At 42.8% G+C, this 11,324-nt stretch overlaps 1 protein-coding gene across 1 annotated transcript in view; it reads right to left on the bottom strand.

Annotated features, from left to right (window-relative positions):
• Window positions 1–5,272: 5,272 nt before the first annotated feature.
• The window catches only part of GLCCI1 (glucocorticoid induced 1), a 312,344-nt gene continuing 306,292 nt past the window's right edge, over window positions 5,273–11,324 (bottom strand). Inside the window, exon 10 of the mRNA XM_029588951.1 lies at window positions 5,273–8,459. Within this exon, the coding sequence (XP_029444811.1) occupies window positions 8,129–8,459 (331 nt within the window). The 3' untranslated portion in view covers window positions 5,273–8,128. The remainder of the gene's footprint in view (window positions 8,460–11,324) is intronic.

Here is an 11,324-nt window from a genome sequence, read left to right as displayed (position 1 = left end):
ATGCATATAGGAGACCAGTTGCCCATGAGAGGGAGAATGCGTCTCTTGGCTGATAGTGTTGGCTGTGAGTGAGAGAGCAGAAGTTTTCCACTTTGCAATTTTAGGTGAAGCAAAGAGGTCTATTTGAGGATGACCCCATTGATGGAAGATAGAGTTCGCTACTGAGAGGTTGAGAGACCACTCGTGCGGTTGAAAGGTGCGTCTCAGCTTGTCTGCCAACATATTGTCCACTCCCGGCAAGTACGTGGCCCTGAGATACATCGAGTGGGAGAGGGCCTCCGCCCAAATCTGTGCAGCTTCCTGACATAGAAGGAACGAGCCCGTTTCTCCCTGTTTGTTGATGTAGCACATGGGCACCTGGTTGTCCACCTGGATCAGGATGACTCAATTGGAGAGGCGATCCTGAAATACCCTGAGAGTATATCTGATTGCTCGGAGCTCCAGGAAATTTATTTGGTGTTTGGCTTCCTCTGGAGACCAAGAGCCTTGTGTCTGCAGATTGGCCACGTGGGCTCCCCATCAGAGGTTGGAAGCGTCAGTGGTGAGAGTGATTTGAGGGTCTGGAGCCTGGAAGGGCAAGCCCTGGAGGAGACTGATCTGATTTTTCCACCAGGCGAAAGACAGACTGAGTGAGTCGGTGATGTGGACAACGGTCGACAGGGGCTGAAGTTGACTGTGCCAGTTCTGACGACGTCGATGCAATAGACAGCGTCGGGGTTTGAGCATGGAAGAGAAGTTCCATTTTCTCCATTCTAGCCTTGCGACCTTTTGGTATCATTAGGGCACATTTAGTGCAGGTTAGGACATCGTGCTCACATCCGAGACACATTACACAGACTTTGTGGGAGTCTGTGATGGACATGGTGCAATTACAGTCTGGGCACCAGCGGAACCCAGACGCCATGGCCATGAAAAAATTGAGCCGCGGTACAGTCTATGGCCAGTAGGCTGCAAGGGCCAAACTCGACGGTAATCGACAGAAAACGGGTAAAAAAAAAAAACTTACTGGAGTACCGCAGCTTGAAAAAGTTGAAGGAGGGACCCCTGTGGGGTAAATTAAATTTTAGTAATTCAGTGAGGAAAATTCCTGTCAGGAATCTCTGCAGAGCTCCTTAACCATGTGGCTACTGCTGCGTGGAAAAAAGAAGACTGAAGGGGGACCCCTGCTGGCTGCAGGGTTAATGCCATGCTGGGCATGCCCAGTAGGGGCCAGTCAAAGTTCTGGAAACTTTGACAGAAGTGTTTCGTGATTGGGCTCCTCCTGTGATGTCACCCATATGAGAGGACTACCATCCTGCTTGTCCTGTGAGAATAAAATCATTGTGCATTCCTTCTGATATTAAAGTTCAGTTTTTGTGGAGTTTAAGTTTTGGCATATGGTCTAAATGTTATATTGCAGCCTCTGTTTTTTAATATTTTATCGCGGCCAACTGTGAAGGTGGTCAGCTGCGATAAAATAACACCACCTCTTTGAAATGGGTTAGATCTACGGCGGGAAGCCCAATACTAATGCAGGTCCTAATGCTCCCGCCACACATTTAAGGCAGATGGGGGGGAAAAAAAATCTAAGTCACAGAAAACGGGGAGGTTGAGTGGAGGTCAATGTTAACCCCAGTCTCAACCCAGGGCCACCAGTCGAGGCAACCACAATTCCCCCCAAAATGTAAACAAAAAATATAAACCCCCACTTCAGACCCACCACCCCAAATCCCTCCAATTCAATAAAGGCTCTGACCCTGTCATGCCTTCCCATCCCCTTCTGCCCACCCCCCCAAGTAACAGTGCCAGTAAAGACACCCCCCCCCCCAATCCCATGCCAGTGAGGACCCCTCTCCCACCACCCTCCAAATGAGTGATGACCCTGATTAGAAAAAAAAATGGTCCTGGGCCCCCACCGCCCCCCCAAAAGGAAAAAAATTGTCCTGCCCCCACCCCCTTCCCATACCTAAAAGCAGATCCCACATCAGGACCAGGTGCACCTCACTGTCACTTCAGAGGGTGGCAGAGGGGGTCTTTAATGGCACTGTCACTCAGGAGTTTTCACTGGCACTTTGAGGTGGGGGAGGGTGTCTTTACTGTCACTCACTTTGGAGAGTGGGGGGAGGGATGGGAAAGGATGGCCAGGACCGGAGTCTTTATTGAATTAGAGGGATTTGGGGAGAGAGGATCTTTACTGACACTTACTTGAAGGTGGGGGAGTGGGGAAAGGAGATGGGAAAGGGTGGCCAGGGCTGGAGCCTTTATTGAATTGGAGGATCAGGGGTGGGGCCATTGCCTCGCAGGATTTTTTCCCCCCACACATTGAGGGGAATCAACCCCCGATTAAGAGTGGTCAGCACTGATCCCCACTTTACCTCCGTTTGCCGTGATTTTGATTCTTTGGGCCAGTGGTCCTTTAAGGTGATGGCAGTCTGGTGAGCTTTGGACAATCACCACATTAAAGGGCCATGCTCTTTTGTACCACAGTGGTTGGCCGCAACACAAAACGTGCCATACAGCCATGATTGCTTTTTCGGGAGAGGGGTACCACTATCGCAGCAACATCCCCCCCCCCCTTCCCCGTGATAGGGGGACCCCCTCCTGCGATAAAACATAATAGCTTATTAAATCTAGGGGTAAGTTTTGTACATGAGGCAATGCTGGGAGAAGTGACTGGCCATAGGTCACAAGTAGAGTAGGATTTGAACCTTGGCTTCCCTGGTTCACAGCCAGCTGCTATAACCTCTAGGCTGCTACGTCAAGGAAACAAGGAGAAATCTCATCCAAAACACCAAGTTAAAAAGATGTGCTTTTAGCATTTGATCAACAAAAAAATGAAAACTTAGCCCATAATACCCCTTGATTCAACTGGCAAACTTCCATAAAACAGGACTGGCCACTGAGAATGACCTCTACATGACCTGGAAGTTTATCACTCCAAAGGAACTTGTAAAGGAAAATATAATTGCTGCTCAAGTAGAAAGGATCCTTCATAGTAATGTAGTAATGACAGCAGAAAAGAACCAACTGGTCCATCCAGTCTGCACCACAAGCTTCTTATGGTAATATCTGTCATGCCATGCAGATATTACCTCCAAGTTTCTCTTAAGGGTAGTCCATGCAGTTACCCCCCACTCCTTATAAGGTTAATATTTACAGAAACTTTCAAACCCATAAAAAATTACTGCTAGCAACATTTTACTGGGTGAGGAGCCTTCTTGAAAATTCAGAAAATGCTGCTTCACTTGCTTTGCTTTTGGACTTGGCCATAGAAGCAGTCCTGTTTTTTCCCCCTTATGTCTGCATATCAATACCCCAGTCCATAAAAGTCGGGGCCTGTGGTGGTTGCCTTCTGAATCCAGTTCTCACCCCTTCTTCCGCTGCCAACACTGACTGGGAGGAAGAAAGTGTGGCCAGATTTCTCTCAGAGATGGATTGTTGACTGGCACCAGGACCGGTGGAGACTGTCACAGACCCCTGACTCTGGTAGAGTATGGGTACTCCTCGCCACAGGAGCCAGCGCATCCCCTTGCATTGAAGGCAACCAGTGCCAAAACTTCCTCAGCTTCCCTCAGTACTCAGCCTGGTCTTTCCCCAGTGCTGAGGTCAAAGATGAGGAACCTGACTTCCTCGACCTGTAGGAGAAAGAGCGTGGCCATTTCTGTTGTCCCTATCCACCAGTGGCATCGGCAGGACAGTCCCACCGATGTCGATGGCATGGTGTCCATCGGTGCGGCTCCAAGGTCCATACGCATCGATGTCGCCGAAGTCTATGGCTTGGACTTGCCTGACCCGAAGAGTGTCCCCATCTTGAGTCAGGCGCGATGTCCCTTTGGAGTCATTTGGGCACACTTGCAAATAACCCCGGACATCATGCAATGCCTCCAGCAGAGGACACACATGGGGGTCCGTGATAGACATGGCCCTCAGGCACCGGGGGCATCGGCAAAAGTTGGAAGTGGCCATAACTCGAAGCAAAAAGAGAGGGACGCAAAACAGCAATGGTGGTGGCAGGCAACAATGACCAGCAGGCACAGAGTCACCGCTACCATGGGGAAGGTGAAAATGAATGAAAGCTTACCCGAAAATGCCAAGAAACATAAGGAAGGTATGGGAGGGACCCGGCGTCGATGGATTGTGAGAAAAACCCCAAGAAAGTTGGGGGAAAAGTTTTCCACAGTTTTAAAGAAAAATTTGAAGAGTTCACTCACATTGCAATGCGAAAGCTCCGCAGAGAAAAACAGACTGAAGAGGGACCTTGTGTAGTATAGGGCATGCTCAGTATGCCAAGTCAAAGTTTTGGAAATTTTGACAGAAGATTTCTGTGCTGGGCTCCATCTGATAAGCCCTACTTATCCAGCTAATTAGCATTTGAATATCTATCCCATAATGCATACAATTTTAAAAGCATAACCTGCAAACATGAAAAATACTTTGTCTAGTATTTATAACATCTCTGCTTACCTCTAAGGATACTAGGCTTTTAGTGAGTTATGCAATCTTCTATGTATTTATAGTTTAAATCATGTACTGTTATCTAATTTAATAGCAAATTGCTCTAGCTCTCTGGTGCCAAAAATTACTCTGGAAGCAAACAGATAAGTTTTTGGCAAGCTTAAATTGCAGTGTATCAAAGATGCTAAATCAAATATTAGTCCACCATGTAATAAATCTTTAAGTTGTTCCATCTTGTTACTTAATAGTTTGTCATATGTCAATGTAAAACTGAAGCTACTCTAAATCCATAGTTCAAGACTCTAGGCCAGTGATGGCAAACTCCAGTCCTCGAGTGCCACAAACAGGCCAGGTAGTCAGGATATCCATAATGAATATGCATGAGAAAGATTTGCATGCATTGCCTCCAATGTATGCAAATCTCTCATGCATATTCATTGTGGCTATCCTGAAATCCTGGCCTGTTTGTGGCACTCGAGACCTGGAGTTCGCCATCACAAAACCTTATATTTGTATCACAGCTTTTTAAAGAATGCAGAAAAATGTAAGGTGCTATTCCGTTTAGGAATTCGTTATTCCATTGAAGAAAATATCTGTTAGAGTTAGGTGTGAATCTTAAGCTGAGGACTTGCATAGAATAGCAAGAAAAATTATTTCATCTGTTTTTCTAGTCACTGGCAAATCAATACTGACAATAGCTTTTCCCTACTGCCACTGTTACACTATGTTTATACCATATCCATTTCAATAACTTGCAGCTTTTTACCTCTTCTATACACAATTAGAAAGCACTTCATTAATTCTAGAGACAAAATTATGATTGTACAAACTAGACAGCTGTAAGAAATTATTTTATTGGCTTGCAGGGGTACTGAATATGATGCAATATTTCACAAAGAAGCCAAAAAATACACACTTGTAGCAGCTTTAGGAAAATGTGTGTAAAAAAAACCAACTATAGTATGTGCTCACATGGCTCAACCGGGACATTAACATATTTGAATATTGGTGGTCTGGGCCTAATAATGCAACCTCCAACTTGGCTCAACAGCAATGGCTACTACAGAAACGCATTCAAGTGGCTACATATGAGGGCAATTCTAAATCATCTTATTGTTTTATTTGCAAACTCAGATACCATAGGAATTAAACCAACTTTTGTCCATTTTTCCTAATAATTTTATTTAAATAGGACACAAGAACTGCTATACTGAAAAAAAAATACAAAACAAAAGCCACACATTCGTTTAAAAGCAGTATTGTGTGGTAACTTGAATACTGTTCAATACAGTGACTAGAAATAACAGTATAACTATGTACAAACCTTTAAACAATTGACAAAAATTTCTACAGCTGGATGTAGGATACATTTGTGATCAACAATTGCTGGGAATCTACATAGCATTAACACACACATTTGGTTCAAATACTCAAATATGCTAAGAACAAATGTGCACAGACAATATTTAGTTTCTCCCAGGAAAATAAAATTTGCACTTATTACTATATGTCATACCACGCTCAAAGCTATTGACCTAAAACCCAGTCCAGTACTTTAGCCTTTCCAGGATTTTAACACCAATTTAAGAGAAAATGGCTTCCGATTAAAACTCTGAATATATTTTTGGATATAATCAACATATGTAAATGAAGTCACCAATGTTAAACTTTCAGATCAAAAAAGTTATAGGAAGTTTAGGATAAACGTCTAACATAAGTATTACAATTTTTTCTCATTTTTAAACCTCAGTCTACTCTACAACATAGTATGCATTACTGTCACCAAAACTCGAGATAAAGTTTAAGATTGCTGTTGCTTAAAGATTTTATTTCCCCCTCTAAAAAATATTCCATGAATTAAAATGGCTAAAGTGATCCAAGTCATTTTGTTTTTTATTTCTGCACTAAGTCAACAATTGTAATACCTCAGTAGTGATAGTTAATCTGAAAATTAACGCTGTACAATAGATTAACAGAAATAGTGCCAGAAAATGAACACTTCTTTATGGAAACCCCAAAAGTAACCATTTCTTCAGTAGTTAAAGGGCTGCTTCCTTGTCATTTCATCAGTTCCTTTCTTCCTAAACAAAAAGCAAAGGACTAGTTTATACGCTGTACTTGCACCAAGCTGCTAATCCTTTGTTTTGGAAGATGATGAAATTTATTTATGGACAGAACAAATCTAGTTCCACTGAGCCAAAAGCAATATAGCTAATAGACAACCTAAATTTTGCTATGAGGGTCTTGCTTCACATTGGGGAAAAAAAAAAATCACTGAACACTATTTTTATTCACAAAAGACACTAAAATGTAAAGCTTACAAACACTTCCTGATTTTACACTACATTGCTGTTTCATAGAGTTCATGTCATCCTGGCAAATTCCCACATTTCCTTCCAAATATATATATATATATAAGCAATTTAAACTACTGTGGGTGATCTAGAGGCTTTAAGAATTATTGCTTTAATTCACTTAAATCCCCGCTTGGTGTCTCCTGTATTTTGGTTTGAAGGTCAGCATGTGGGGTACATAAGTAGGTGCTATATCTATTACTGAGAAATGTATCACTGTATAATCCTACCAGCAAATTAATTTACATTCCCAAAAGAGAAACTAAACATTAATTTTTATTCAAACAGTAGCAATGCATTTCCTTAACTGTCAATGAGGACAGAAAGGATAGGGAAAGGATTAAAAACCTCCACTAAATCTGAAAGTTCTTAAAATCAGACACATTCTTTATCTTCTAGATCCTTGCACAAAATGGAATGTTTTGTATGTACAGCCTAGCACTGAACTTAATTTGCAACATCTTAACAGTCATTAACTGAGCAACACCTGAAACTTTATAAATGCCACAATTTACATACAGTTAACAAAGGTATATGCAACAGTTACTTTACTTATAACCACATGACAAAGTGATGATATACATCACAGGTTTGCTGGTTCTCCTCATGTTCACGTAGATCCAGGTTCCTCGCCCAGAACTGAATGCACTTCTAATTCCAAGAAAGCGGAATGTAATGAGGATAGGTTAATGCATAAAATAAAGAAAGGCAAAAGAGTGATGTTCCCTCTTTAGCTTTTTAGCCGTAAACGTTCATATTCCAATATGATTTACATTCCAAGTTACCTGAGTTTAGACTTCAACAGAAGTACCTGAAGCTAGGCCATAGGGTGGGGTACTGTGCAACTGTTGTGGCCATTGTTTTGTGGGATAGAGATTTGCTTTTTTTTTGCATTGCATGTATTACAGAAGTTAGAAACGAACACCTGGATCAATTGTAAACATAATCCTGAAGTACAGTATTTTCCATAGGACACAACACAGCAAGACAATTTCTATTTAGACAGGCTTTTTGTTTATATAGCAAGCTTATTCATACTGTACAATTTGGAAAAGAACACAGGACATGGTACTAACCTGGTCAAACATACTGTGAAATGCATAGTTTCCACTTAAAACTGCTGAATGATGCATTTGAGTATGTGTGTTGCAAGTGTTACTGCTTTTCAAAAATGTTGTTAAATAGAAATTCTGTCCCTGCCAAGAACAGTGTTACGAGATGCTAAGAAGCTAAATAGTAACATTTTATTGTTCTGGAAAGTTTGTCACTGCTCCACATGCAGTTGATTGAGACCTAGGTTTCAACCCTGCATCTCAGGGCGGAGGCCTGCTCTGCCAGGATTAATTTGTTACATAGTTTTGAGTGGAGGAGTGCTCTTCGGTCTGAAGCTGCCAGGAAGCCTGTTGTACCAAGGCCTCAGTGGAGTCTGTTGTGCTGGTTGAGTTATCTGAAAGAGATGAGGTGGTGACCTGAGATGAGAGATGCTCAACTGTCACAGTGCTCAAAGCTGTGCTTTGGCCAGAGTTTGGAGAGTTCTTGAGCATCAGGTCAGAAGCAGGTAGCAAGGGTCCCAGGAGCTTTACAGGACAGAAAGCTGAGCCAGTGGGGATGAAATTAACCTTGTTTTTGTCAGGACATGAAAAGAGAGGGGCTGACAGAGGTTGACGACACCTTAAAAAAAAAAAAAAAAAAGATACGATTCACTGGAAAGATATAGATATGTAACAAAACAGAATTTATCATTTAGATCACCAAAAAAGTAGTGCTAAAATGCATATGACAGAGGGATGGGGTAATAAACTGAGGGGCAAACAGCTTCCATATTTCTAGTCTGCTAGCAGGCTGCTGACCCATAGAATTAATGGATCATATCTTGGTATTTCCTTCCAGTTCTTAAGGACCACAGAGCAGATCAGATGTGTGAGATATCCCTGATGAATGTGCATGAAATAGATTTGCATACAATTGAGACAGTGTACATACAGATATCTTGAAAACCTGGATCATATGTGACCCTTGAATAATAGAGATTTAATCAACAGTAGACTTCTATAATTTGTTTTCTTAATTTACTGCTAGTAGCAGTTCTCAAAAATGCACAAAAATAGCTTCTATGCAATGTAATCTACATTACAGTTTAGCTGCACATTTCAACCTTAGTTAATATAGATTTTCTTGTGTTTCACGACTATGATAAATGTATGTACTACATAAAGCTTTGCTAAATCAACATCCCTATGCTGGGATGGCATAAATGCTTTTAATACTTATTCTATTCCAAGCATAAAAGACATCTCAATTTTGTAACTATGTGTGTATGTTATGTTATTTTAGACTTATAGATCACCTTCCTTGAACATAAGTTCAACCTAAATTGGTTTACAATAGACAATAAAACCAAATACATCAGTAAAATGCAAATACATCAATAAAACACATATATCAATAGAAAACAGTAGATCAATAGCCCAGTGTGTGTCATACTAAATAGCATGCTAAATTTTACTGACTAGAAAAGACTATTTAACTAGGAGTTTGTTTTTTTAAATAGCAAATCGGTAGTATTAATAACCCATAACTAGGGACTTTCATTATTAGGTTTTTTTTTTCCCCTGGAAATTTCAATGTTATTACAGAAAAAAATCAGTAGAAAATAACTTTTCCCACCTTTTCTATTTTTATAACAATCATTTTTCCAGGTTTTTTTTGTATAAAATAAAAAGTGAAAATGAAGGTCTTTACCCATAAAAGAAAATTATTCCTTACCTGCTAATTTTCGTTCCTGTAGTACCAAGGATCAGTCCAGACGGTGGGTTATGTCCCCCGTCCAGCAGATGGAGTCAGAACAAACTTCTGAGGGAGGTGCCATATAAGTCCACATCCCTGGTCTCATTCCCCAGTACATAGATAACAAAGCCAAAGAAAGAGAAGAGACAGAAGGATCAAGTCGAACCTCTGAACAATATATATATATATAATCATGAGAACTGAACTAACAAGTAGTGCAAACGGCAACTTGCAAACAGAACTGAAGATAAGAATCTCCAGACAGCAAGAGATATAAACACACAGAAAACCCCGAAGGGCAGATAGTCAGTCATATTAAGCAGGAAAAACAGAGGGAGGCGTCTGGACTGATCCTTGGTACTACAGGAATGAAAATTAGCAGGTAAGGAATAATTTTCTTTTCCCTGTACGTACCAGGATCAGTCCAGATGGTGGGATGTACCCAAGCTTCCCTACTGAGGGTGGGCCGTAGACAGCCCTGCTCGAAGAACACTATCCCCAAAAGTCCCAAAAGACTGCACGTGGACATCTAGAGGATAGTGTCGCGCAAATGTATGAAGAGACTACTACGTGGCCGCTCTGCAGATCTCCTGTGATGAGACCAAAAGACGTTCCGCACATGACGTGGCTTGAGAATGAAGCGAATGAGCTTTCACCTCCATCGGTGGTACCTTCCCTGCGCCAATATACCCCGATGTAATGGCCTCCTTCAGCCAACGGGCTATCGTCGCCTTAGAAGCCATACCGCCCTTTCTAGGACCAGACCAGAGAACGAACAGATGATCCGAGATTTGGAAATCATTGATGACCTCCAGGTATCACAGCAGGCAACGTTTAACATCAAGCTTTCAGAGCTCCTGAGAGTCAACCGAAGAAAAGGAAGGTAACTCCACAGTCTGATTAAGGTGAAATGAGGAGACCACCTTGGGAAGGAATGAGGGTACCGTACGCAAGGTAACCCTTGAGTCGGTGATTCGGAGATACGGTTCCCTGCAGGATAAGGCCTGAAGCTCAGACACCTGCCGAGCCGAAGCAATGGCCACCAGGAAGATCGTCTTGAGGGTGAGATCCTTAAGAGTAGCGGTCTGAAGAGGCTCGGAGGTCCTCCTAAACTCCGGAGCACCAGGTTGAGGCTCCAGAAGGGGCAAGGGGATTGACGCGGCAGTCTCACATGTTTCACCCCCTTGAGAAAACGAACCACATCCGGATGTGCAGAGAGAAGGGACTCGTCCCCCTGACGGCATAGGGTTCCCAAAGCAGCCACTTGAACTCACAGAGAGTTGTAAGCCAAGCCCTTGTCCAGACCATCCCGTAAGAATGAGAGAACCTGAGTAATTGAGGCGCGAGTCGTCTGGGTGTTATGTTCCGAGCACCATGCTTCGAAAATCCTCCATACCCGTACGTAGGCAACGGAGGTAGAAGTCTTGCGTGCTCGCAACAAAGGTGAAATCACTACCTCCGGGTAGCCCTGTCGTCTCAATCGGTGCCCCTCAAAAGCCAAGCCACAAGACAGAAGCGACCTGCCTCATCGAAATATATCAGGGCCTTGTCAAAGAAGACGTGGGAGGTGATCCAAACGCAAGGGTCCTCCCTCCGCCATGTTGAGATCGGCAAACCAGGGACGTCGAGGCCACTCCGGTGCCACCACGATTGCGGGGGCCCTGGTGACCCTCTATTAGACGCAAAACCTTGCCTATCAGGGGCCACGGCAGGAACACAGAGGAGGAGACGACAGAACCACGGGAGCAC

This window comes from Rhinatrema bivittatum, chromosome 2 (genome assembly GCF_901001135.1).
Source record: "Rhinatrema bivittatum chromosome 2, aRhiBiv1.1, whole genome shotgun sequence".
Taxonomy (NCBI): Eukaryota; Metazoa; Chordata; class Amphibia; order Gymnophiona; family Rhinatrematidae; genus Rhinatrema; species Rhinatrema bivittatum.
Note: the sequence above shows the minus strand (reverse complement) of the source record. Positions and strands in the feature narration are given on the sequence as shown.